The 25527-nt window shown below is 38.9% G+C and overlaps 2 protein-coding genes across 2 annotated transcripts in view; both read right to left on the reverse strand.

Annotated features, from left to right (window-relative positions):
• Positions 1 to 23165, reverse strand: part of LOC117524616 (carboxy-terminal domain RNA polymerase II polypeptide A small phosphatase 1-like) — a 69966-nt gene extending 46801 nt beyond the window's left edge. The window contains exon 1 of the mRNA XM_034186430.1: positions 22662 to 23165. Within this exon, the coding sequence (XP_034042321.1) occupies positions 22662 to 22737 (76 nt within the window). The 5' untranslated portion in view covers positions 22738 to 23165. The remainder of the gene's footprint in view (positions 1 to 22661) is intronic.
• Positions 1 to 25527, reverse strand: part of LOC117524618 (SPEG neighbor protein-like) — a 32871-nt gene that overhangs the window by 198 nt on the left and 7146 nt on the right. The gene's annotated exons all lie outside the window — the stretch shown is intronic.

Raw genomic sequence — 25527 nt, forward strand, 5'->3', positions numbered from 1 at the left:
GAAGCAAAGCTTATAAATACACACCCCTTATACTATACAAATAAGAAATATATACACACACACACACATATATATATATATATATATATATATATATATATATATATATATATATATATATATATACATATACATACACACACACACATAGATATATATATACAGTAGTGTTCGGAATAATAGTAGCGCTATGTGACTAAAAAGATTAATCCAGGTTTTGAGTATATTTCTTATTGTTACATGAGAAACAAGGTACCAGCAGATTCAGTAGATTCTCACAAATCCAACAAGACCAAGCATTCATGATATGCACACTCTTAAGGCTATGAAATTGGGCTATTAGTAAAAAAAAAAAAGTAGAAAAGGGGGTGTTCACAATAATAGTAGTGTGGCATTCAGTCAGTGAGTTTGTCAATTCTGTGGAACAAACAGGTGTGAATCAGGTGTCCCCTATTTAAGGATGAAGCCAGCACCTGCTGAACATGCGTTTCTCTTTGAAAGCCTGAGGAAAATGGGACATTCAAGACATTGTTCAGAAGAACAGCGTAGTTTGAATAAAAAGTTGATTGGAGAGGGGAAAACTTATACGCAGGTGCAAAAAATTATAGGCTGTTCATCTACAATGATCTCCAATGCTTTAAAATGGACAAAAAAAAAAAAAAAAAAAAACAGCCGCGTGGAAGAAAATGGAAAACAACCATCAAAATGGCTAGAAGAATAACCAGAATGGCAAAGGCTCACCCACTGATCAGCTCCAGGATGATCAAAGACAGTCTGGAGTTACCTGCAAGTGCTGTGACAGTTAGAAGACGTCTGTGTGAAGCTAATTTATTTGCAAGAATCCCCCACAAAGTCCCTCTGTTAAATAAAAGACATGTGCAGAAGAGGTTACAATTTGCCAAAGAACACATTAACTGGCCTAAAGAGAAATGGAGGAATATTTTGTGTACTGATGACAGTAAAATTGTTCTTTTTGGGTCCAAGGGCCACAGACAGTTTGTGAGACAACCCCCAAACTCTGAATTCAAGTCACAGTTCACAGTGAAGACAGTGAAACATGGTGGTGCAAGCATCATGATATGGGCATGTTTCTCCTACTATGGTGTTGGGCCTATATATCGCATACCAGGTATCATGGATCAGTTTGGATATGTCAAAATACTTGAAGAGGTCATGTTGCCTTATGCTGAAGAGGACATGCCCTTGAAATGGGTGTTTCAACAAGACAATGACCCCAAGCACACTAGTAAACCAGCAAAATATTGGTTCCAAACCAAAATTAATGCCTCACAGATGTGAAGAAATCATGAAAAATACTAGTTTAGTGATTCACAGGATTGCTAAAAAAGCAGTTTGAACATAATAGTTTTGAGTTTGTAGCGTCAATAGCAGATGCTACTATTATTGTGAACACCCCCTTTTCTACTTTATTTCATTAATAGCCCAATTTCATAGCCTTAAGAGTGTGCATATCATGAATGCTTGGTCTTGTTGGATTTGTGAGAATCTACTGAATCTACTGGTTCCTTGTTTCCTATGTAACAATAAGAAATATACTCAAAACCTGGATTAATCTTTTTAGTCACATAGCACTACTATTATTGTGAACACTACTGTATGTATAAGACCTCCACATACAGGACATGGTAAACTGCATAACTTTTTTTTAATTGCTGATCTCACCACATCTTAGAAGTGAAGCAACATAAACCCCTATTAGTACTTGTCTGGGAGGCTACTTGGGAACACTAGGAGCTGTGACCATGTTTCTCCACGGAGAACTGGAGCTGCATAAGGAAGGGAAACTGGCATAAAACTTGTACTAAATCCCACCACTGATCTGTACAAGAGCCACTGTGGTGACCACAGACAAATGGAGAAAAAACTAAATAAATAAATTTAAAACTTAATTCAATAAAATAAAAAAGCTAATTGCAGGGTTCTCCATACTGATCCATAGCAGAGAACTGCACCTTCATTACCTGCTTATTCCTGCTACTTAATGCCTTCTAATTTTTTAGCTCCTACAGTATGCATGCAGATCAGTTTATCAAGGCAAAAAACAAACAAACAAACAAACAAACATTTTTGCTCAATGAAATCACCCTACGATGAATTTCACTTGATTGGAAGTATTTTTTGTTTTCTCTCCAAGATGAAGTGTCCAGTATGATTACATCACTCATTATGTGCTCACCTTTGTCGTTGAGTTTGTTAATAAAAATCAGGGTTCTCCCCAGTATCTTTAATGAACAGCTATAAATAAACTTTTGGTGTACATTTTCCAGAGAGTTGTGGACCTTGATCTCATCCATTTCTGCAGGCAAAGACAACAAGACAAGCTAACTAATGAATGAAATCTGAATAAATGTAGCAGGTTGGATCCCTTACATCATGCTTGTCAACAGGTTTGAAGATGAATTTCTACTAAAAACTGTACACACAATGTTAACGCTTTTGTAAAAATTAGATGCTGTGAAATGTCATTTTCATCACTTTTGTGTATTCATAAGTTAATTTCAGACATTACGTAATACAAAGGCTGCATAGGTCTTCACTTTCACTGATTCCTAACTTACTGTATAATGCAGTAAGGTCAAGGCAAGGATACTAGCTAAAATGTATGATACAACTTTCAGCTTTATCTCTTCAATCTGGACTAGTGTCCTCAATGTTTAGCTCTTGATTTGTCAACCTATCTGGTTTCAATTAAGCATCTGTCCATTTGCCATTATATTTATAACTCTGGTTTACTGGAACAGATTGGCAGCCAGCCTCATGGCTACTGACAATGTTCATCCATTTAAGAAACTTCTAATGGTCTTCTTCTGTAGTAGGCCTTCCTCCTATTTGTATTTGATTTTTTAAGTGTGTTTTATGTTATTTGTCCGTTTTCACTTTTTGGTCTTTACTTCATGTCAAGGTAAATTGCTTCGGCCATTCAATAAGCCTTGTTTTATATTATTCAGGAGTTTGACCCAGTCTCTTTTTCCCCGTTTTCTATTTTGCTGACTTTGAATAACAATAACTCTTGATTTGAAGGGAAAAATTAACTCAGCAAATGAATTATATAATTATAAAACTGCCAAAATGCCCAAATCATAAGATCAGCATCGCCGTTCATTATTATTGTATATCACACTGCTGGCCACATGCTTAACAAGAAAATTAAGGGAGCCACTTAAGTTAAACAAATACAAGTCGTAATGCTGAAAATGAGAGAACACAAGTAAAAAAAATAAATGGAAACATGAAATGCAGGCAAAATTAAACATAAATCAGACTGCAGGCAAAATGATATATCTGTTGACATGCTAAAAAGAAGTGCATGAATAAATTACATTATAATAATAATGATGATGATAACGTGGCATAAGACACAAAAAAAAATCAGAGTCCGATGACAACCCATTTTGGAGATGCTTTATGTTGGCAATAAAATGGTACAGATGGTTTTACGTTTATCCTTGAACAAGTCTGGCTCATTTTCTAATACTATTCCCAACTGGGTTTGGCCTGTTGACTGCTTCATTCAACTGGGGATGAAAGAGGATGAAGCCATTGGATGGCAGTCACCACAACATACTTCTCTTAGGCCTGAGATGAAAAGTTTATGTGCAAACATGTGTGAAGGAATTGGGCAGGTGAAGCTCATAGTGTTAAAAAAACATCACGCTACTCATTGAATTACCTCTTCTACTATTACACACAGACTGCTTAATATAGCCTCTCAGAGAGCAGCTGCTGACAGTGGTTAATGATAGCAAGAAATGTATATAGCGTCATATACTCACAACAGGTCATAAATAGCCACAAACAAAACCTTGTTGTGTATTAGAACCACAGCTGAGGGCTGTTTTGCAGAGGCAGTATTCAGAAATGCAGGATAACAGAGCAAGTGAAGCTTGAATTCATTTATTCTGTGTATCCTGCCTTTAAACATTTCAAGCTAGCCAAGCCAGTTTGAGGAGACGTGATGAGGTGAAGCCAGATTCAAGTAAGTCACACAAAAATGCCTTCAAGAGACCACAAAGTCAATGATAGCACCAAGAATCCTGCAATGGAAACTATGCATTTGAGGTATTTTAGACTCAGTGAGTAACAGCTACCAATGGTCATAATATGTAGGAAAGGAAACACAATTGAGGTAATAAAAGAGAACAAAAAGGTGTGACAGACAATAGCCATCAAACTGACTGCTTACGTAGGCTAAAAATATACATCTACTGACCACTACTCTTAACTAAATCCATCATCATTATACCATTCAAGCAGTCACTCGCCATTTCTACATATTAAATGTTGTACACCTTGGCTTAAAATTGAAAAGTGGATGTAAATGTTACTCAGAAAATGTACTTTAATCATTAATTACCACTACTAATTCACTATGCCAGAATATTTATGTACTGTATATCTATGTATGGAATGTACAAATACGAGGGCTGTCAATAAAGTAACGGTCCTTTTTATTTTTTTCAAAAACTATATGGATTTCATTCATATGTTTTTACATCAGACATGCTTGAACCCTCGTGCGCATGCGTGAGTTTTTCCACGCCTGTCGGTGACGTCATTCGCCTGTGAGCACTCCTTGTGGGAGGAGTCGTCCAGCCCCTCGTCGGAATTCCTTTGTCTGAGAAGTTGCTGAGAGACTGGCGCGTTGTTTGATCAAAATTTTTTCTAAACCTGTGAGACACATCGAAGTGGACACGGTTCGAAAAATTAAGCTGGTTTTCAGTGAAAATTTTAACGGCTGATGAGAGATTTTGAGGTGATTCTGTCGCTTTAAGGACTTCCCACGGTGCGAGACGTCACGCAGCGCTCTCAGCCGCCGTCGTCAGCCTGTTCAAGCTGAAAACCTCCACATTTCAGGTTCTATGGATCCAGGACGTCGTGAGAGAACAGAGAAGTTTCAGAAGAAGTCGGTTTCAGCATTTTATCCGGATATTCCACTGTTAAAGGAGATTTTTTTAATGAAAGACGTGCGGACGGGTCCGCGCGTCAGGACGCAGCCGCCGCGACGCTCCGCCACAGGAAAAACACCTCTGTTGAAAGCCTTAAGGACAAGTTGGAACATGTCCTGCCTGTTAAACAATTTCTCATATACTCACTCCACTGAAAGCCATCAAAAGCCGCCTGGATTTTACAAATGGTTATCAACACGGAGGTGTTTTTCCTGTGCCGCCGCACCGACGCGCGGACCCGTCCGCACGTCTTTCATTAAAAAAATCTCCTTTAACAGTGGAATATCCGGATAAAATGCTGAAACCGACTTCTTCTGAAACTTCTCTGTTCTCTCACGACGTCCTGGATCAATAGAGCCTGAAATGTGGAGGTTTTCAGCTTGAACAGGCTGACGACGGCGGCTGAGAGCGCTGAGCGATGTCTCGCACCGTGGGAAGTCCTTAAAGCGACAGAATCACCTCAAAATCTCTCATCAGCCGTTAAAATTTTCACTGAAAACCATCTTAATTTTTCGAACCGTGTCCACTTCGATGTGTCTCACAGGTTTAGAAAAAATTTTGATCAAACAACGCGCCAGTCTCTCAGTAACTTCTCAGACAAAGGAATTCCGACGAGGGGCTGGACGACTCCTCCCACAAGGAGTGCTCACAGGCGAATGACGTCACCGACAGGCGTGGAAAAACTCACGCATGCGCACGAGGGTTCAAGCATGTCTGACGTAAAAACATATGAATGAAATCCATATAGTTTTTGAAAAAAAAATAAAAAGGACCCTTACTTTATTGACAGCCCTCGTATTCCTCTCCTATCTATCATCTGATCTGTAGATTAGGAAATGGACACATACAGACAAAAAATAAATAATTGGTAGGTCAGTGAATGTACTAATGTGAACTTTGAACATAAGTAAAAGTTTACTTTTATATGAAAATTTAGAGTATAATAATTGGGAAGGGGGGGTCTTTTCAATAAGATGATGAAACACCCTAACCCTGTCAAAAATGAAATTTTTAAAAATGGGTGCATGAAAATTCTAAATTTTTAAACTCAGATCATGTTGTGTTCTTTGTAGATATCTGTGGTGTGTAAAAACAGTGTGACAAAAATGTCTACTATAAACCATGACTTAAAAGACCTGAAAAATGCCTTTTTCTTAAGGTAAATTTGTAAACGATTGATAATCCATAACAAAATGTGCTGATCTTGGTGTCAAACATTTTTCATTTTATGGCAGTGTTGGTAGAAGCACGGACAAAATTATCAGTTTATCAGTTATTAAAGCCTTTCTGTCAAAGAAAGTTTTTCCCAAATGTTGTGATGCATGATCATACATAAGACCCCACACTTGCTTGATCAAAGATTGGCCAAATATGAAACACATGGACATCATAATGGTTACAGTACTCTTGTGACCATATCAACTATAAGGTCAAGGTAATAGCTGTTTTGACCAGATGTCCAATTATGATGATAAATATGAATTATGTGCATCTAGGACCTCTTTACAGGTAAAACTTTGCTAGGAGTGAAACTTTGGGGAAATGTGTAAATTGTGCATCCCAGAATATTATCGGGGTTGCTTTGTGAGAACTGTTTGCTGAGCATTTGTCTAATGATACAAATCTTCCTCAGATATTTGACATTTTTTATGCACGCTCTGTTTGGCTGATTTACGGTCTGATATTTTCTCATATTGGACCGTTACCATGACAATCGATCTAGACTGTGTATCAGGTTTGTTTCAAACCAGAAAGCTAAAAACACGATTAGAAAAACCAAGTCAGACATGAACATTATATAACATTATATCTAAACAGCATCAGAAAAAACACACAGCCTGAAAGCTTGCCAGCTAGCGACCGGATCATCTGTTAGCAAGTTCTTCATTGAGGTGAAGAAACCAAATAAGTCTATCAACCTTACTTGCTCCGTCTGTATGGGAGCAAAACACACTCTATGCAGTGTACCATAATAATGAATTTAATTTTCAAGGTAAGCGGATAATGTTCTTTCAATGTTCACAGCCATTTTTGTTGGTAAATATGAACACCTAAGCTTAAAGGCAGTGGTAATGTTTTCATTATCGGTTTAGCTTTTCAAATAACTTTGAAAACCATCATCAGATCAATTATCTTCCAATACATTTTGGTCCGATAATTTTTAGACCGCTAACATATTATTGCAAGCTTAGTGAATAAAGCTTTAAAAGTTAATAAACATTTTTAAAGTCTGATATCAAAGATTTTAGAGCCTACCTGATAAATGTTTTGTAGTAGACATACAGTTCTATGCTCTACAGACAGAGAAGAGCTGGTTTCAGGAGAAACAGCTCTATCCTCTGCAATCAGAGGAGAACTGGTCACAGAAGACAAACAAAATAAGAGCCAAAAAAATAATTTCTCTTGACACCCTACTAACTAGCTGGCAATATCACCCAAGTCATCCAGAGACATACAGTTTTAACTTATGCTTAAAATTTTAACCAAACTCAATTCGGACAAGTTATTTTAATGAACGTCACGTCTGAAGTTTTATAAAGTGAAAATATCAGCTATATGTTTTAGTTTTAAAGTATTGCACTAATCTTAAAGGTTGTGTGGACATGGTGTGTGCACAGTGCATTATGGGTACCGTAAAAGTTCACACCAGGAGAAATGCATTTGAGACACTCTGATCAGGCTCCACACGGACAACAGCATTAAACCCTTTGTATATTGTGCCTAAAACTCTTGTGAATATATTCTCTGGGTTTATAAACATTGTTATTGTGTTTGTTTATGTAAAAATGCCAGAAGGAGCTCAGGTTGCTTCTCCATTATTTTCAGTTGGAATCACTGTGAGCTGCAATTGCTTCCCGTTTGCTCGATAATGTCCTGGTTATTGTCCTTTATAAAACTGTTTCTCGTCTTTGTTCCAGAGTAATATATATAAGATGTCTGAAATTTGGTTTGTGTTTATTAAATTCCATGCCGACATGGATTATTTGGAATATTTGTTTTGGCAAGTTTTCTCTACTGCCATCTACTAGCCAGTAGTGTTCATGGCAGTATTCGCCCTAAGTATTGACATATTCCATAATCCTTTGGGTGCCAGAGAGTTGTTGCAGCTGATGAAAATAAATAAAAACGTACATTTTTCATACATTTACAATTGTTGTCATGTGTTTTCTCTCTGTGCTGTTTAAACCACAGCAACTCTCTGGTGCACAAAGGATTATGGGTTAGGGTCCGAGCACCTGGGTGCCAGTAGATGGCAGTGTTCTTGCATTTTGACCCCAGTTGTATCAGACGGTTGTCTAATCACAACTTGACTTTTGGCTTTTGCAAATGGCTTCTTTTTTTATACATATGAAAAAAATTGCATATTTTACAAAAGCACATCTATATGTAAACCAACACATGTCACATTAACATGTTTGTTTTTATATAGAATGAATGGGTCAACCAACCAGTGTTAGCAGAGGCTCATTTTACCCATAATCCCTTTGCCATCTGAGTGTGTTTGTTACAAAACTTCAGAATTAGTGCATTATTTAAAATTAAAAGATATGTGTTATATTTTAACTTTGTACAAATGACAGAATTGTCATTAATGTAGTTATTCTATCCAGAATAATTTGATTTATCAATTAAAACCATACTGTAAGTCAAAACTGTTTTATTTTCGAAGACCTCTGCCTCACAGCAGAACAGCTGTATGCAGGTAAGGAATAATTACTTTTTTCTGACAATGTGGTGGTCAGGCTCCTTTTGCTGCAGTAGAGTAAAATATGTAACAAACAGGAGCTTCCAGCAGGGGGAACAAAGACAGAAGTGGTGACTGCCTGATTTTTGGGTGGTTTATCGGTTTAGCTTTATAAAAGATAAATTTTCAGTTAGCTGATTCGCTGTTATCGAAGCTAACTTTTTGGTTAGCTGTGCCCACCACTGCTTAAAGGTATAGTGTCACTGGATTTTTAAAGATTTCAGTTGTAAAAAAAATCTTCTTTGAAACCACTAAAATTTTATTCCTTAGCATTTAGGTAAGGGATTCATAATATCACTCACTCACTCATCTTCAACCACTTAACTGGAACCAGGTCATGGGGATTCATAATATTGCTAATATGATCAAAATTCATGCTGCCTGGAAACAAATTAGATTTTCAACCACCGAGGGGGAGACATTCAAGGGATCAGCTACTATGACCAACATCTGGTACATTTTGAAGTGATTTGCAAGAAATCCTATGGATGTTAACATAGGATGGGTCACAGGTAATCTCAAAACCTCACACATGCACACATGCGCTTCGTCCTCTACTTAGTCTGCATGACTGATGAAGGAAAAGACAATATTCACTGTGGAATTCCTCCCACAGATAAATATGTCCTCTTCATTAAAATGAGCTGTAATTTTGCAACTTGTTACAAAAATAAACCTATATTATAATGCTTGGATTTCAGTAAAACTAAGTTTTCTCAGTTTTGTGAAATTTAAAAGGTGCTGTTGCTTTAGTTCTGTGGGCCACAATATTATGGACTACAGTAAAACTCACATATAATGGATTCAGGTGGACCAGCAAATTTTGTCCAATATACTCAAAATATTGACAAAATCTGCTATCTGTATAAAACAGACAAAATCTGTTATATGTATGTAACGGATTAGTTACAGTCAGAAGGTGCTGAATGATCTATGAGGAAACCCCAGCACCAATTAGGCTTACGTATTCCCTTGAATAAATGCTTGACCTTGAATAGGGGCCTGCACATTTAATGGCTGTGTTAAAACTTCATCTGAAAAAATAAACACCCGCCTTAAATAAGTGATGGGCATTAAAAGGATTACATATGGTCTCAACTCAAACTTTATTTATTGAGCACATTTAAAACAACCAAGGTTGACCAAAGTGCTGTACACATTAAAACAGGATAATCAATAAAATGCAGCAATTACAATAAACAGAACTAAAATACATAACACAATACTATAAATAGAACTGAATCATTTTCAATTTCAATTTAATTTCATTTATACAGTGCCAAATCACAACAGAGTTGCCTCAAGGCGCTTCACACCAGTAAGGTCTAACCTTATTAACCCCCAGAGCAACAGTGGTAAGGAAAAACTCCCTCTGAGGAAGAAACCTCAAGCAGACCAGACTCAAAGGGGCGACCCTCTGCTTGGGCCATGCTACAGACATAAATTACAGAACAATTCACAGAACAATTCACAAAACGAATATACAAGAAATGCTATTGGCGCAGAGGACACGAGGATCACCAACAAGAATACAACTCCCATCTCTGGATGGAGCTTCACCTTAAACAGAGAGAAAAACAGAATCAGGCATCAGAAAAACAAGAAATACTGTATATTTTGCCAGCATTAATCAACAAGAAAAACAGAAGAAATACTAAGGTGATCGCCAGCCACTAGCCCTAAGCTTCACTAAAAGACATAGAATTTAGGTAAAGTTGAGACCGTGGCATGCTCCGTTTCCTAATAAAATGAATTAAAGGGGTAAGAAGCGAAAAACAGAACTATACCAGTATGCTAGCCATACAAAAGGGAAAATAAGTGCATCTTAAGTCTGGGCTTGAAAGTCTCCACAGAATCTGACTGTTTTATTGATGCAGGAAGATCATTCCACAGAACAGGGGCATGATAAGAGAAAGCTCTGTGACCTGCAGACTTCTTATTCACCCTAGGGACACAAAGTAACCATGCACCCTGAGAACGCAAAGCCTGGGCGGGTACGTAAGGTTTAATAAGTGAAGGGCGCAACACATCTGCACATGCGTGGGTTAAACGGGGGCAAAAATCCCAACTACCAAACTCACACCGCTACCATTGAATTTCGTATACAGTAGCATTAGCGGACTGTAAAAGTTAAGTCTTACAGGGATTGTTTCAAAGGCTTTAAGCCTTAAGCGACGCATACAATAATGACAGGTGTGCATTCTGCTGTTTTCAAATGCTCAAATAGAATTTATAGGCTTGAAAGTTGGCTGAAAAACACACGATTGCAAAGCTCCGCCGAGTCCACACAAAGACGGAAAGAAGAAATGTGGTTGTAAACCTCCATTCATTCTACACAATTTCCCCACAGAAAAGAAAGATCCAGACGGACGTAAAAGACGGACTAAAATTGTAAGCTTCTTGCACACATTTATTTTGTCAATATCCTGAGACTGTGCCAAATTATAATGTGGCTGATGACGCCGTTTTCGTGCATTGGCTTATGACTGTAATGTCGTGCCATGAATGACGTGGCACGTAATATTGTAAAACTGACATGTTCTATAAACAAAGTGCATGCATGCACATATTATGTCAACTTATCAAAACAAACGTGACACCAAAGAGGTTATATGTGAGACCCACCTTACCCACCTTCCTTGTAGTCATTACGAAGCCGGCGGAGTAGCGATTTCTCATCCCTGCTTAGCAAATACTCTGCAATATCCACAGTTTCATCATCATGGACCTCAAGATGGCGGCGCGCATGGGTGCAGCGGCTTTTAGCTCTCCGCGCTACAGAGGGTGATCAAAACGGCCCAGGGGATCAATGGTTGCTCTCTGCCCAGCCTGGAAGACATTTCCAGCTCTCGCTACCTCAGCAGAGCTGCCAGCATCAGCAAACACACATCCCACCCCAGCAACCACCTGTTTGACCTACTACCCTCTGGCCAACGGTATAGGTCAATCAAAACTAGGTCGAACAGACTCAGGGACAGCTTTCTCCCCAGAGCGATCACTGCACTGAACAATAACAAATCACTCTAATCTGCACCTCTCAAGTTTCTTGTGCAGTATCTTAAACCATGTGCAATTTTTCCATGCAATATGATTCCACAGTTGTATATAATCCTCGTTTTACAATTTACTTGGTCCACATTTTATTTTATCTTATGTTTATATTAGTTGTACATATACTCTGAATAATTTACCATTAAATTTCACTATCTTTTATAGTGGCTAAAAATTACTCGCGCCACGGAAAGCACGTTTTTGGAGTTACACTCAAATCTCGTTGGAATGCAAATTACAATGACAACAAAGGCAATTCTGATTCTGAGTTTCAGTCTCTGGACTTAGTCTAACCATTCGTCAGTTGCCTTCAAGGGGTCAGAAATTTGTTTGTCTCCAACTATCAACAAGGACTGGTCATTTTCGACAGCGGCGCTCTCTTCCTCCTTTGTCGGCACCAACGGTAGTTTCTGTAACAATGCAGCACACGCAAGCACAGCCAGCTCTTTTTTCCATTTCTGTCCACTGCCGTATGTAGTCCTGGTTGTAACAGGCAATCCGCAGAGCTTACAAAAACGCTTTAAATCCCCAACTTTCCAGTGGTTGAAATGATCCAAATCACAGCACTCCTCGCTGCTTTCCGTCGTCATAGCTTGTGGATTGGTAGTCGAAAAATTTAGCGTACCCATAATACACCGCGCGGCCCGAGATGTGCACTTCGCTTATTAGATCAGCTAGGTAGGGAGCTGCAAGTCCATGAACAATTTTATAGACTAGTAGCAGAACCTTAAAATCTGATCTCACTGGGACAGGAAGCCAGTGAAGGGATGCCAAAATGGGTGTAATGTGGTCGAACTTTCTGCTTCGTGTCAAAAGTCTAGCTGCAGCATTTTGAACCAATTGGAGAGCCCTAATGCTGGACTGCGGTAAACCAGAAAATAGAACATTGCAGCAGTCCAATCTAGAAGAGATAAACGCATGGATCAGGGTCTCAGCAGCAGCCATAGACAGGATGGGACAAATCTTCGCGATAGTTCGCAGGTGGAAGAAAGCAGTCCTTGTAATATTTCTAATGTGGAGATCAAAGGACAATGTAGGATCAAAAATTACCCCAAGGTTCCTCACTTTGTCAGTGTGATGTAAGACACACGAGCCTAGGCTGAGCGTTAACTGGTCAAATTGATGCCAATGTCTCACTGGACCAAGAACCATCATTTCAGTCTTATCAGAGTTTAAAAGTCGGAAGTTTCTAGACATCCAACTTCTCACTGACACAAGGTATTCTTCTAAGGAGTTTATGTTAACGAGATTACCAGCAGTTATCGGCATGTATAACTGAGTATCATCAGCATAGCAGTGAAAGATAATCCCAAAACGCCCCAATATGTGCCCAAGGGGTGCTATATAAAGCAAAGAAAAGCAGGGGGCCTAATACGGACCCCTGTGGAACCCCAAATTTCATGTCACTAAGGTTAGAGGTAGTATTTCTGTACAAAACACAGTGAGAACGACTGGTCAAGTATGACGTCAACCATGCAAGGACACTCCCAGTAATCCCAAAATGATTTTCCAGCCTATCAAGTAGAATATGATGATCCACGGTATCAAATGCAGCACGGAGATCTAACAGCACCAGAACTGTAGTGGTGTCCGAATCCATTGTAAGCAGAAGATCATTCACCACTTTAGTGAGAACTGTGTCTCTTTGGAATAATATTTTCTAAAAGCAGACGACTGCAGTGGCTTAAAGAAATTATTCTCAGTAAGATAGTCCACGAGCTGCCGTGACACCTCTTTTTCCAGAATTTTACAGTAAAATGATAGATTTGATATCGGCCAATAGTTTTTCAATACACTAGGGTCAAGATTAGGTTTCATCACTGTAGATTTGAAACATTTAGGAACAGATCCAGAAGTTAAAGAAAGATTAATTATTTCCAGTACAGTCGGCCCAAGAGTGGGCCACAGGTCCTTAAATAGTTTTGTTGGTATAGGATCAAAAAAAAATCAGGTTGTGCTTTTTGTTGATGTTACGAGTTTCGACAGCATGCCTAGTGAGATACTATCAAATTCTGTAAATCTTGGTAATACCTCAGTAATGGTGCCCACGTCAATAGCAGGGTGTAGTGGCTGGGTTAAGGCATGCTGGGATATGTTTAACCCAATGTCTTCTATTTTCTTCTCAAAGTAATCCAGGAAATCTTGTGCTGTAAAAGGAGAGCAAGCTACAGGTGGTTGTCCATGAATACGTTTTGCCATCGTGTCGAACAAGAACTTTTGAATTATGCTTGTTTTTGTTGATCAAATCAGAGTAATACGAGGTCTGTTAGAAAAGTATCAGACCTTTTTATTTTTTGCAATAACCTTATGGATTTGAATCACGTGTGATTGCATCAGCCAAGCTTGAACCTTCGTGCGCATGCGTGAGGTTTTTCACGCCTGTCGGTTGCGTCATTCGCCTGTGAGCACGCTTTGAGTGAGCACTGGTCCTCCCCTCTCGTCGGATTTTCATTGTGAGGAAAATGTCTGAACGGCTGGAGCAGCGCTGTATCAAATTTTTCCAGAAACTGTGAGAGACAGCCAGGTGGACACCTTTCGGAAAATTCAGATGGCTTTCAGGGACGATTTTATGGGCATCACACAGATTAAGGAGTGGTACAGCCGGTTTAAAGACTCCGCACAATGGCAGGGGGGGCGCCGCACTCCGAGCGGAGATCGATAGGCTGAAACGACCACATCATTTCCAAACTGAATGCTGTGTTGATCCGGGACGTCGTCTGACTACCAGAGAAATGGCAGAAAAGGTGGACATAGCACTTTCCCGGCACATTCCACTGTTAAAGGAGATTTTGTCATGAAAACAGGAGCAGAGGAATTCACCATGGAGCCGCTAATGGCGCAAAACGAAAGCACCTCCGTGTTGGTCTCACAGGACATGTGACATGCCCAGCTCTTCGACAATTTCTCAGATACTCACTCGACTGAAAAGCCACCCAAAGCCGTCTGAATCTTCCGAATGGTGGAAGAGCTGGGCATGTCCCGTGAGACTTCCAACACGGAGGTGCTTTTTGTTCTGCGCCATTAGCGGCTCTGTCCTGACGCGGGAATTCCGCCGCATGTCTTTCATTACAAAATCTCCTGTAACAGTGTAATGTGCCAAAAAAGTGCAATGTCCACCTCTCTTGCCATTTCTCTGGTAGTCAGACGACGTCCCAGATCAACACAGCCTTCACTTTGGAAATGATCTGGTCGTTTCAGCCTGTCGATGGCTGCTCGAAGCGTGGCGCGCCGTCAGCCGCTGTGGGCCGTCTTTAATCTGGTTGTAATGCTCCTTAATCTGTGTGATGCCCATAAGATCTTCACCGAAAGCCATCTGAAGTTTCCAAATGGTTTCCACCTGACTGTCTCTCACAGTTTCTGAAAAACTTTTGATGCAGCAAAGCGGCAGTCGCTCGGCCATTTTCCTGACAATGAAAATCCGCCGAGGGGGCTGGACCACTCCTCCCACAAAGCGTGCTCACAGGCGAATGACAACTGACAGACGTGAAAAAACTCACACATGCGCACGAAGGTTCAAGCTTGGCATATGCAATCACACGTGATTCAAATCCCTAAGGTTATTGCAAAAAATAAAAAGGTCCGATACTTTTCTAACAGACCTCGTAGGTCCGCTTTGTAGCCAATAATGCATGCTTATAGTCTAAGATAGCATCATGCCAGGCAAGGTGGAATACTTATAATTTTGAATGACGCCATTTCCGTTCTAGACCTCTTGCCTTATGCTTGAGGTCATGCAGGTAATCATTGAACCAAGGTAACTATGATTTGGGGGAGTGCGGTTTTAACACAGGTGGCGCACTCATGTCGAGTGTAGTTTTGAGCACTGAGTTTAAACTATCCACAAGTCTGTCTACTGATTGGGTATTTGCCAAATGTGAAGCTAAGACATCAGGCAGTCTAGCTTTGAGTTCAGTCTTAGTTAAGGAGTTGATTAATAAAATAATTAAAATATAATTAAAATTAAAATAAAATTTTGCTAGAATTCCACTTAAACCTGAGTAAAAGCCAGAGAGAAGAGGTGAGACTTTAGGGAAGACTTAAAAAACTTGATCGATCCCACAGAACGGATGTGCCAATGCAGGTTGTTCCAGAGCCGAGGGGCCGCAGCCACAGAGGTTCTGTCACCTTTAGTTTTCAGCCTCATTTTTGGGGTGACCAGTAGCAGTTGATTTGCAGGTCTTAGTGCTCTGGGAGGGGCGCAGACATGAAGGAGCTCAGCCAGGTACTGGGGGGCTAGGCCATTAAGAGCTTTAAAAACAAATAATAAAATTTTTAAATCTATTCTAAAAGCAACCGGGAGCCAGTGCAGTGAAGCTAAGACAGGGGATATGTGGTTACACTTGCGTTTGCCAGTAAAGAGACGAGTAACTGCATTTTGTACCAGCTGCAAGTGGTGCAGGAGTGACTGGTCCAGGCCAAAATACAATTTACAGTACAGTTACAGTCAGTCTTGTGTTAATGAAAGCATGGATTATAGTCTCAAGATCTTTACGTGACAGGTACCCTTTTACTCTTGATAAAATCCTTAAATGAAAGAAGCTGTTTTTCACAACTGAACTAACCTGGGGATCAAATTTCAACCTGTCATCAAATGTTACACCAAGATTTCTCACTGATGACCGGATGTTTGGTGTAAGAGGGCCCAGAAAGCCAGCAGGAAAATCAGAGGGACTACTTCCAAACATTATCATTTTAATCTTGTTTTCATTTAAATTAAAAAAAATTGCGGTCAACCAGGACTTGACATCATTTCGACAATCAAGCAATGACTGTACGGAGTCATTGGATTTTGATGTTAAAGGCAGATAAAGCTGAACGTCATTGGCATAACAATAAAAAGAAAGATTATATTTTCTAAAAATTTACCCCAATTACCTTAAAATCCTAAAGCCTGATTTATGCTTCTACAATTCCATAACTCGATGGCCATGCAATGACGTTGACGTGTGGTGACCCTTTTAAAGTTTTCCGTTATGTTGGTGGGTGTCTTAATGCAATTTACCACAGGAACAGTGGCTTTTTCTGGATCAATTTGTCCCTCAACAAACTCCACATCTTTATACAATCATCAACCTCCAAACCAAGGTTATGGTACATGCAATTTCTCTCCATGAATTGCGGGTCATTTGAGCATCATTATAGTTTTTCGACTCCTTGTTGCAAAGTTGGTAATACAGTAAAACTTGCATATAATGGATTCAGGTGGATCAACAAATTTTTTCCGTTATTATCTAAATCTGTTATATGTATAAAATGGACAAATGTACAAAATCCGTTATACGTACAAAACAGAAAAAAATCCATTATATACAGTTGAGCTCAAAAGTTTACATACCATGGCAGATTTTTTTTTTTTTTTTTTTTTTTTTTTTTTTGCTTTTCTGGCCATTATTCAGAGAATATGAATGACAACACAAAAACTTTTTTTTCATTCATGGTTAGTGGTTGGGTGAAGCCATTTATTGTTAAACAACAGGTTTACTCTTTTTAAATCAAAATGACAAGAGAACTACCCAAATGAACCTAATCAAAAGTTTACATACTACTGTACTTAATACTGTGTATTGCCCCCCTTTAACATCAACAACAGCTTGGAGTCTTTTGTGGTAGTTTTGGACGAGGCCTCTGATGGTAAAGCTGCCACTGAATATGTTTTGGACTTTATTTACATCAATTACAAAGAAATACAAACAATATAGCACTTTATGGTAAATCTGCATGCAGTAGACAGTTCTCAAAAACTGAGTGACTGTGCAAGTAGAAGAGTGAGGAAAGCCACCAAGACACTCAGACAACCCAGAAGAAGTTATAGGCTTACATGGCTGTGACTGGAGAAATTATGCACAGTGCAAGCTTTGCATTTTGTATCACCAGTTATCCATCTTCATGATGAACTGGTATAGAGGAGGATTTTCTTAAAAAGAAGACCTGAAAGTTTAGCTACAAATTGCCAGGAGGTAAAACTGAGATGCAAGCCTGGATTTGATCTGTTTTGGTGAAAGAAAATCCTTCTCTGCTCTACTCCACGATGAAGCTAAGAGTAGTGAGTGTTGTGAAATGAGTGTCCTTGAGTGTTGTTAGAAGGAAAGGTGATGTAACACAGTGGTAAACGTACCACTGTCCCAGCTTTTTTGAAACGTGTTGCAGGCATCCATTTCAAACTGAGCAAATATCTGCACAAAAATAAAGTTTATCAGCTTGAACATTAAATATCTTGTCTTTGTTGTGTATTCAGTAGAATATAGGTTGAAGAGGATTTGCAAATCATTGTATTCTGTTTTTATTTACATTTTACACAATGTCCCAACTTCATTGGAATTGGGGTTGTACATACAATTTCCTCCATGAATTGCGGGTCATTTGAGCATCATTTTCCAAATCCATGTTATAAAATCGGTCACATTTGCAGACTTTCTGCTCAACGTATTTTAGCCATGATCAAAATGTAATTGGCAGGTGCACTGCAAAAACTTTTAAAGTATGACGGAAGAGGAAGGAATGAAAACATAAAAGTGACAAATCACAGGCTTTGCTGTCTGCATCATTTAGCACAGGAGTGGGCAACTTGTTCCAGAAAGGGCCAAGAGGGTGCAGGTTTTCTTTGCAGCCACCTACTCCACCAGGTGATTTCACTGATTAACTGATTCCACCTGCTCAAAGTGATATTAATCAGTAAAACCTGAATACCTTGAATATTACATTTGAGCGCTAAACTCAGCTAGTACTCAAACAGGGGGGAAAGAGGTGCATTTGCATCTTAGTGGAGTGCTTGGCTGGAGTGTACTGGCATGTAATGATTTTTAGGTTGCAATTTATACTGCAATTCTGTTATGCTTTTTACTATATAGTACACAGTTCTCATATACAACACTGTCTTTTGTCTTTTTTTAAAAAACTAACTTTGACCTAAACTATATGTTATTGCAGAATAATGCTACATATTTCAAATACAAGTATTTTTTTTTATCATCGAAATGCTTTCTGATTTGACACTAATGCTCATGGTGAATCTTTGAGGCATCCAGATGGTCTCCTTCCAAAGAAATACCTCACTGGCACTGCTGTAATTATGTAGATTTGCAAGTTGAAATGTATTTGCTCCTCTGTGCTTCGCTTAATTGGATCCACATAGAGATAAGAAACTTGGTACCAAGCAAATGAAACTGTAAACCCATTTTTTACACTGATACCATCCTGTCCTATGAGGTAAGACTGATAATAGGGTTACAGCTTTTCCGAAAGGAAGCAACAAGCATGTGCCACTTCAGCATATATTAGTCGACTAGGTTAACAGGAGACTAGCTGGGCCAAATTTGGGGCAAAGCATGCTTCTGCATTCAGTTGCTTCAAAGAGGTCAACTGACTTCTACAACCAGCAATCTGACACGTGGATACTTTATATTCAATTATAATCTGACAACTTGCTTCACACCCCTGCAGAGCAACTGGTGTTGAAGGGTTCTGGTCAAGACTGCCAGACGTCAGGGAGGACTTATAGTGTAGTATGTCAAACGTTGAAATAAATTCCAGTGTGTTTCATCTCAATAACAATAAACTACTGAGTCAAAGTTGTAGAACTATGGGCATATAATCGTAACTACAACAAAAACATGCAACAGTATAGCACCAAACAAGGAATAAAATTTCAAGGAACAGTGACAGATTGTGGGCTGTCGCTCAGGAAATCATTATATTAAAACATCTGGAAAATAGCTTTTCCAGTTTATAATACCCCCTTTTTTGTATGCAGCAATTTAGCAAGTTAAATGAAGAAGACTGCTGCTCACTTTACTTTTCTCTGGCCTCTCACAGTTGGATTGCTGCCATGTTTTGGACTGGTGACCTCTGTACTGCAAGAGAAAGTAGCAAATCAGGGGTAGACAGGAAACCTTGTCAGCACTGCCACCTTTTGGCTGGATTGAAGTTTACAACCCTGACAACATCTGTATGAAAAGTTAATGTACAGTTTTTGCTGGTAGTGTTATGCTCTTCATCATGCTCTCTCTTCATAAAACTCATTGTAATACATTTTGGAAGACTACACTATTCACTACATGTGAGGGGTGGTGGCCATGCAGTTAGTGCACAACATTTCAGTGCAGAAGGATCCCCGTTCAAACCCCATACCTGGCACATTTTTCAATGTAATGTGGAGTTACATCAGGAAGGGCATCTGGCGTAAAACTTGTGCCAATTCAACATGCAGATCCACCTCGGATTTGAGGCGACCCATGCAACCCATGTGGCAAGCATGCAGGCAAGGAAGCAGCCAAAAGGACACTAGTCACTACACAACACTGACATAGTGGACACATTGACATTGTGTGCCCAAGTAACCTACCACTGTCACATTCTACCAATGAGTATGACATGTATTTTATTTGGATGTAGCCATACTATCGCTTTAATTGCAACAAGATAATGAAAAATAGTATTTAATTTTACTGTCTGTAAAAGTGATGATTTGTGTTTACAATAAACCTGATATTTAGTTTGTCCAATTACTTACAGGTTCTGAAAATGAAGCGACTGTGTATTTAAATGGCCATGACTCCTAAATGCAATATTAAAGCGCTGGAAATCACACTGAGAGCCTACACCACAACTACATCTTGATTGCTTAATTTTAACTACATTTTTGTGATATGCACAGGGAAATTAATTTTTAAACATCACTGTTCAAATACTTATGGACCCTACTGTACATAACAGAAGCCTAAAACAAGCCGTACATGTGGCTTTAGTTTAGTTAGTGTATTACACTTTACAACTGGCGTACAACATATAATATACATACAAATGAATACTTAAACTTTGTAAATGCAAGATATAAATATTTATTAAAAACCTACAGAATAAAATAATCACAATGTTAAATTACAGAAAATTTAAAATATCATAAAAAAAATCTAATGAATATTTTAAACATACCAGTGAATGGATATAATACAACAGGTGCACAGCACCCATGCATGCCATCCTACCAAAAGCCACAAGAGTAGAAAACACTAAAAGAAATAATTGAATCATAATTCTAATTTACAAGATATTATTGTTATTTATCTAGAAAATGCTCCCCCCCCCCCCCCCTCCCACCAAAAAAAAAGCCTAAAACCTGTCTACAACTTGGACATCAGCAAAATGATACCCAGGTACAACAATGTGATGTCATATTCCATGCTGAATTTTAAACACAGTTTACCTGCATAGTTTCTCCATTGGGTTTATACCATGAAACCCAAACCATATACAGTGCCCTCGAAAAGTATTGGAACACAGTATTTTACACATTTTAATTTGTTTATGCCATTTCAAATACAAAAAAATACAAAAGAAATACATTTCTAAAATTATCTTCCTTAAACTCAAACTGAAATCAAATCTCTACATCTTGACATAAATTAAGAATGTAAAAGCCAAGGTGATGGGTTACATAAGTAATGGAACGCTTTGGTATAATATCTGTAAATAATCAGTTTTATTGCCAGTTTTCTTCAGACAAGACAGGGGATGGATACATGAACATTTCCAAGTCAATGACTATGTCTTGGACTTTATTTGCATCAATTATCAAGAAATTCAAACAGTATGGCACTCTATGGTAAATCTGTGTGGAGTAGATAGTCCTCAAAAACTGAGTGACTGTGCAAGAAGGAGAAGAGTGAGGAAAGCCACCAAGACACCCAGACAACCCAAGAGAAGGTATAGGCTGCTCTGGCTGTGAATGGAGAAATTGCGGCTAGTGCATGTTTTGCATTTAGTATCCCTGGTTATACAGCTTCATGATGAAGTGGTATAGAGGAGGATTTTCTTTCACCAAAACGTGCACGCTTGCATCTCAGATGTGCCTTCTGGCAAACTGTATCTGAACTTTCAGGGAATCTTTCTAGAGAAAATCCTCCTCTACACTTCATATCGGCTATACCACTACCAAAGCGTTCTATTACTTATGCAACCCATCATTTTGGCTTTTACATTTTTAATTAATTTAAATCAAGTTGTAGAGATTTGCTTTCAGTTTGAACTTAAGGAAGAAATTTTTACATTTTTTTTTTTATTTTATTGTTTGTGTGTGTTTTTGTAGTTGAAATGGCATAAACAAATTAAAATGTGTGAAATACCAAGTGTCCCAATACTTTTGAAGGGCACTGTACGTACATTTCCCCTGCTATTTTTGCTTTTTCTTGTTCAGACAGTAGCAAATGACAGGAAGCGAGAAGACAGAGGTGTTGACATATACAACACCGGTGTGCAAGCACAAGAATTGGACCCTGCACCATGCTGACCACAAATTGTAGCATATAACAGTGTGCAATAATCAATATGCTCAAATGAGTTTACTTAAATTCACTTTGCAGACCACACTGTAGTGATCAGGGCCCCATACTTGTGCTTAGTCTATTTGGACAAGCGTGTAACTTTTCATACGTGTCTCTTGGGTCAATTCAAAGAGATAACGTTGAGTTTAAGTGAACCTCAAAGTCCAAAACAGTAAAACTGTCAAAGCGCTCGTCCTGTTCGGACCCCGCCCCCTTTGTCAAACCAGTTAAAGCTTCTGTTTTACTCCAAATTTGCACAACTTTTTCCGTCTTTGCGCAACACAGGTCCAAACGTTTCTATTTTCCAAATTGATATTTCACCGCAACGCTGTTATTTTTTGTTTTGTTGACATTATAAAGGTCAGCTAGCTAGCTAGCAAGCAAAGCTGAAATTTGTTTCACCTCAGTCAAAACTCGTCAGAACGTTTAAAACAAGCTCATTAAAAGCCTGTGGAGAGTTTCCACGAAGAAGAAAAAGAAGACGGTCATTAAAATCTGCCGGTAACATTTTGACTCTGTGGAGTCTGAGCTCATTGTCATGCGTAGCAGAATAGTTCAGAAAACTTTTGCCAAACTCACCTTCTTCCCGACAAGTCGCGTTTTCTTCCTCCTCCTCAATTGTTACTTGTGTGATTACCGACTGCGAAAGGTCCATTATAAGTGCCGTTAATATTTCATAAAATTACGACGAGTTATGGTAAAAACAAAAAAAAAAAAGTATATTTTGCCACTCCCTGTCCGCATACGCGCATACTGTGCGTTCAAAAAAGAAAACAAAAAGCGCTAGATGACTGAAAGGTGCACGCAATTAAACATATTGGTCCAAAATTCCCTCAAACACAAAGACCGACTAACACACATTTATTTTTTTTGTTTCCTACATGTGCACTTTAAGAAATTCATCAATTTTTACCACGCTAACGTGAAGCTGACGGTTTCAAGGAAGCCCCATTCTTAAAGCCACAATGTTGAATCTGAAGCGCCTTCTTTTTTCTTTTTTTTTCCGTGAAAGCGCGGACTAAATTCAAGAGTTTATAAAGCGATCTGTTTCTTTATCTTTCACAGCGGCATGCACGGACAGCATTCCCTATGAATGCCCTGTTTATGAAGTTTGTTCTTGTGCAATTTTGATGTTTGAATGGGGGAGCCTTGAAACAGGCCGAGAGGAGGAAGTTAGGGACCGTGGTCAAACTGTCCGCACTTTACTTCAAAGTCATTCCTCTCTTTGAAAATTTAAACTCTCCCTAAAGTCACTGGTTCATAAACGTTTCTCTCCAACTTTTTATTAAATACTACTTGTTTATGAATTGTGAAGCATTCATTCAACAAATAATTATTTTTGTGTTCTTAGACTTTTATTTTATTTGATTGGGTATTGGGGGGAAGTTATAAGGAAAAAGTAAATATTGGCAAATACAAAGGGGAAAAAAAGAATGAATGTGTACAGTGTAATGGTACAATTGGTTAGGATTGGTTCACTGGCATAAATGGTAAATGGACTGCATTTATATAGCGCTTTTCCATTTTAATCAGACGCTCAAAGCGCTTTACAATTATGCCTCACATTCACCCCGATGTCAGGGTGCTGCCATACAAGGCGCTCACTACACACCAGGAGCAATAGGGGATTAAAGGCCTTGCCCAAGGGCCCTTAGTGATTTTCCAGTCAGGTGGGGATTTGAACCCATGATCTTCTGGACTCAAGCCCAACACTTTAGCCACTAGACCATCACCTCCCCTATAAGTAAGTTTTTAAGGCATAAGTTCTTTTTTACTTATTTTGAATATTTTCAACAATATTTTATAATTTATAACGGTGAGTCTAAAAACAGTAAAGTGAAAATGGTTAAAAGTACACAAAACTGAATGAAACAAAAACAAAAAAAAAAAGCTAAAATGAGAAAATGAACACAAAACAATTTCAAGTCCAAAAGGTGCCTTGACTCAGGCTTTATTCCATTCAATGAGATTAGGAGCACCATTCAAGGTGTTTGTTATAAAATACATTTTACAAGGTCTAGAAGAGTTAACCAATCAACTACTGTATATCTATCTGTGCTGTACTATTATGCATAGGGCAGAGCCAGCTTTGAAAATATGCAGACGAACAACACAGAGGAGAAAGAGGAGAGAGTGCAAAATCTTGACCAGCAGAAGCTTCCTGCAGCAACCACATGCAGCCTTTGTCAGAAACCATGCACATCAAGACTGGGCCTGTTCAGTCATTTCAGGGTCCACCATCTCATTTGGGAATCAACCATGAGACATACAGTGGCTTGCAAAACTATTCAGCCCCTTGGTATTTCACACATTTTAATTTGTTTATGGCATTTCAAATACAAAAAGTAAACCAGACTTCTCAATATAGAAATGTCTAAAATTATCTTTCTTAAACTGAAAGCACAAACTGGAGCAGAGGAGGATTTTCTTAAAAAGAAGACCTGAAAGCTCAACTACAATTTGCCAGAAGGTACATCTGAGATGCAAGCCTGGATTTGATGTTTTAGTGAAATAAGACCCTCCTCTATACCACTTCATCATGAAGTTGTATAACTAGAGATGCAAAATGCAGAATTTGCACTGTGCACAATTTCTTCAATCACAGCCACAGAAGCCTAAAATTTTTTCTGGGTTGTCTGGTTGTCTTGGTGGCTTTCCTCACTGTTCTCCTTCTTCTCTTAGTTGTCCAGGTGGTTTCCATAGTAGAGAAGCTTGAATCTTCGACTGGACTGGGTTGCTTGATGCGCGGACGTTTCGCTTCAAATCGCAGACGCTTCTTCAGCTAAAATTCTTGCTCTGGTGGTCTGACTTGTCTTGACCCTTGTAGAGAGCAAACAGAAGCCACAAAAGCTGGAGTTTTAAACCTAACCAGACCCCTCCTACCAAGAGGCAGACTGCTATTGGCTAGTGACTAAACAATTGCATTAATTAGCACCTATTGTGCTCTAGTTAGCACCCTCCTAATGACAGGGTAGCTGTCCCTCCTAACGATGGGACTGATGCCTCTCCTGATGGCGTGAATGACTCATTGAGTCATTCACTCCAATAGCAGTCTGCCTCTCGGTAGGAGGGGCCTGGTTAGGTTTAAAACTCCAGCTTTTGTGGCTTCTGTTTGTTCTTCTCTACAAGGGTCAAGACAGAAGTCAGACTACCAGAGCAAGAATTTTAGCTGAGGAAGCTTCTGCGATTTGAAGCGAAATGTCCTCACGTCAAGCAACCCAGTCCAGTCGAAGATTCAAGCTTCTCTACTAAAGAACTGTCTACTCCACACAGATTTACCATAGAGTGCCATATTGTTTTTATTTCTTCATAACTGATGTAAATAAAGTTCAAGACATATTCAGTGACTTGGAAATGTTCATGTATCCATCTCCTGGCTTGTCTGAAGAAAAGTGGCAATTAAACTGATTATTTACAGGTATTACACCAAAGGGGTTGATTACTT

Source organism: Thalassophryne amazonica, chromosome 14, assembly GCF_902500255.1.
Source record: "Thalassophryne amazonica chromosome 14, fThaAma1.1, whole genome shotgun sequence".
Lineage (NCBI taxonomy): Eukaryota > Metazoa > Chordata > Actinopteri > Batrachoidiformes > Batrachoididae > Thalassophryne > Thalassophryne amazonica.